Raw genomic sequence first — 255 nt, forward strand, 5'->3', positions numbered from 1 at the left:
CTGGGAAATAGCACCAGCACGGTATATGTTTACCTGCTAGAAATATGGGCCAGAATAGCCCTCTGTTTATACCATGAATGGAAAAAGTTACAAAAATAATATAAACAATTACACAATGTCATAACACATGAAAATCTTTCGCGTAAACCTCAGAGTTCAATGATTTTCAAACCATAGAGCAGGTGTGCTTTGCCGTCTTCAAATCACAGCTCACACCGCCATAAAGTTACTACATCCCTCTCCCTCTTCTAATAT

The 255-nt window shown here is 38.4% G+C and overlaps 1 protein-coding gene across 1 annotated transcript in view; it reads left to right on the top strand.

Annotated features, from left to right (window-relative positions):
* LOC119591717 (agrin-like) overlaps positions 1-224 on the top strand; it is a 4,620-nt gene extending 4,396 nt beyond the window's left edge. Inside the window, exon 2 of the mRNA XM_037940465.1 lies at positions 154-224. Coding sequence (XP_037796393.1) covers positions 154-224 — 71 coding nt within the window. The remainder of the gene's footprint in view (positions 1-153) is intronic.
* Positions 225-255: the final 31 nt, after the last annotated feature.

Source organism: Penaeus monodon, chromosome 29 (assembly GCF_015228065.2).
Source record: "Penaeus monodon isolate SGIC_2016 chromosome 29, NSTDA_Pmon_1, whole genome shotgun sequence".
NCBI lineage: Eukaryota > Metazoa > Arthropoda > Malacostraca > Decapoda > Penaeidae > Penaeus > Penaeus monodon.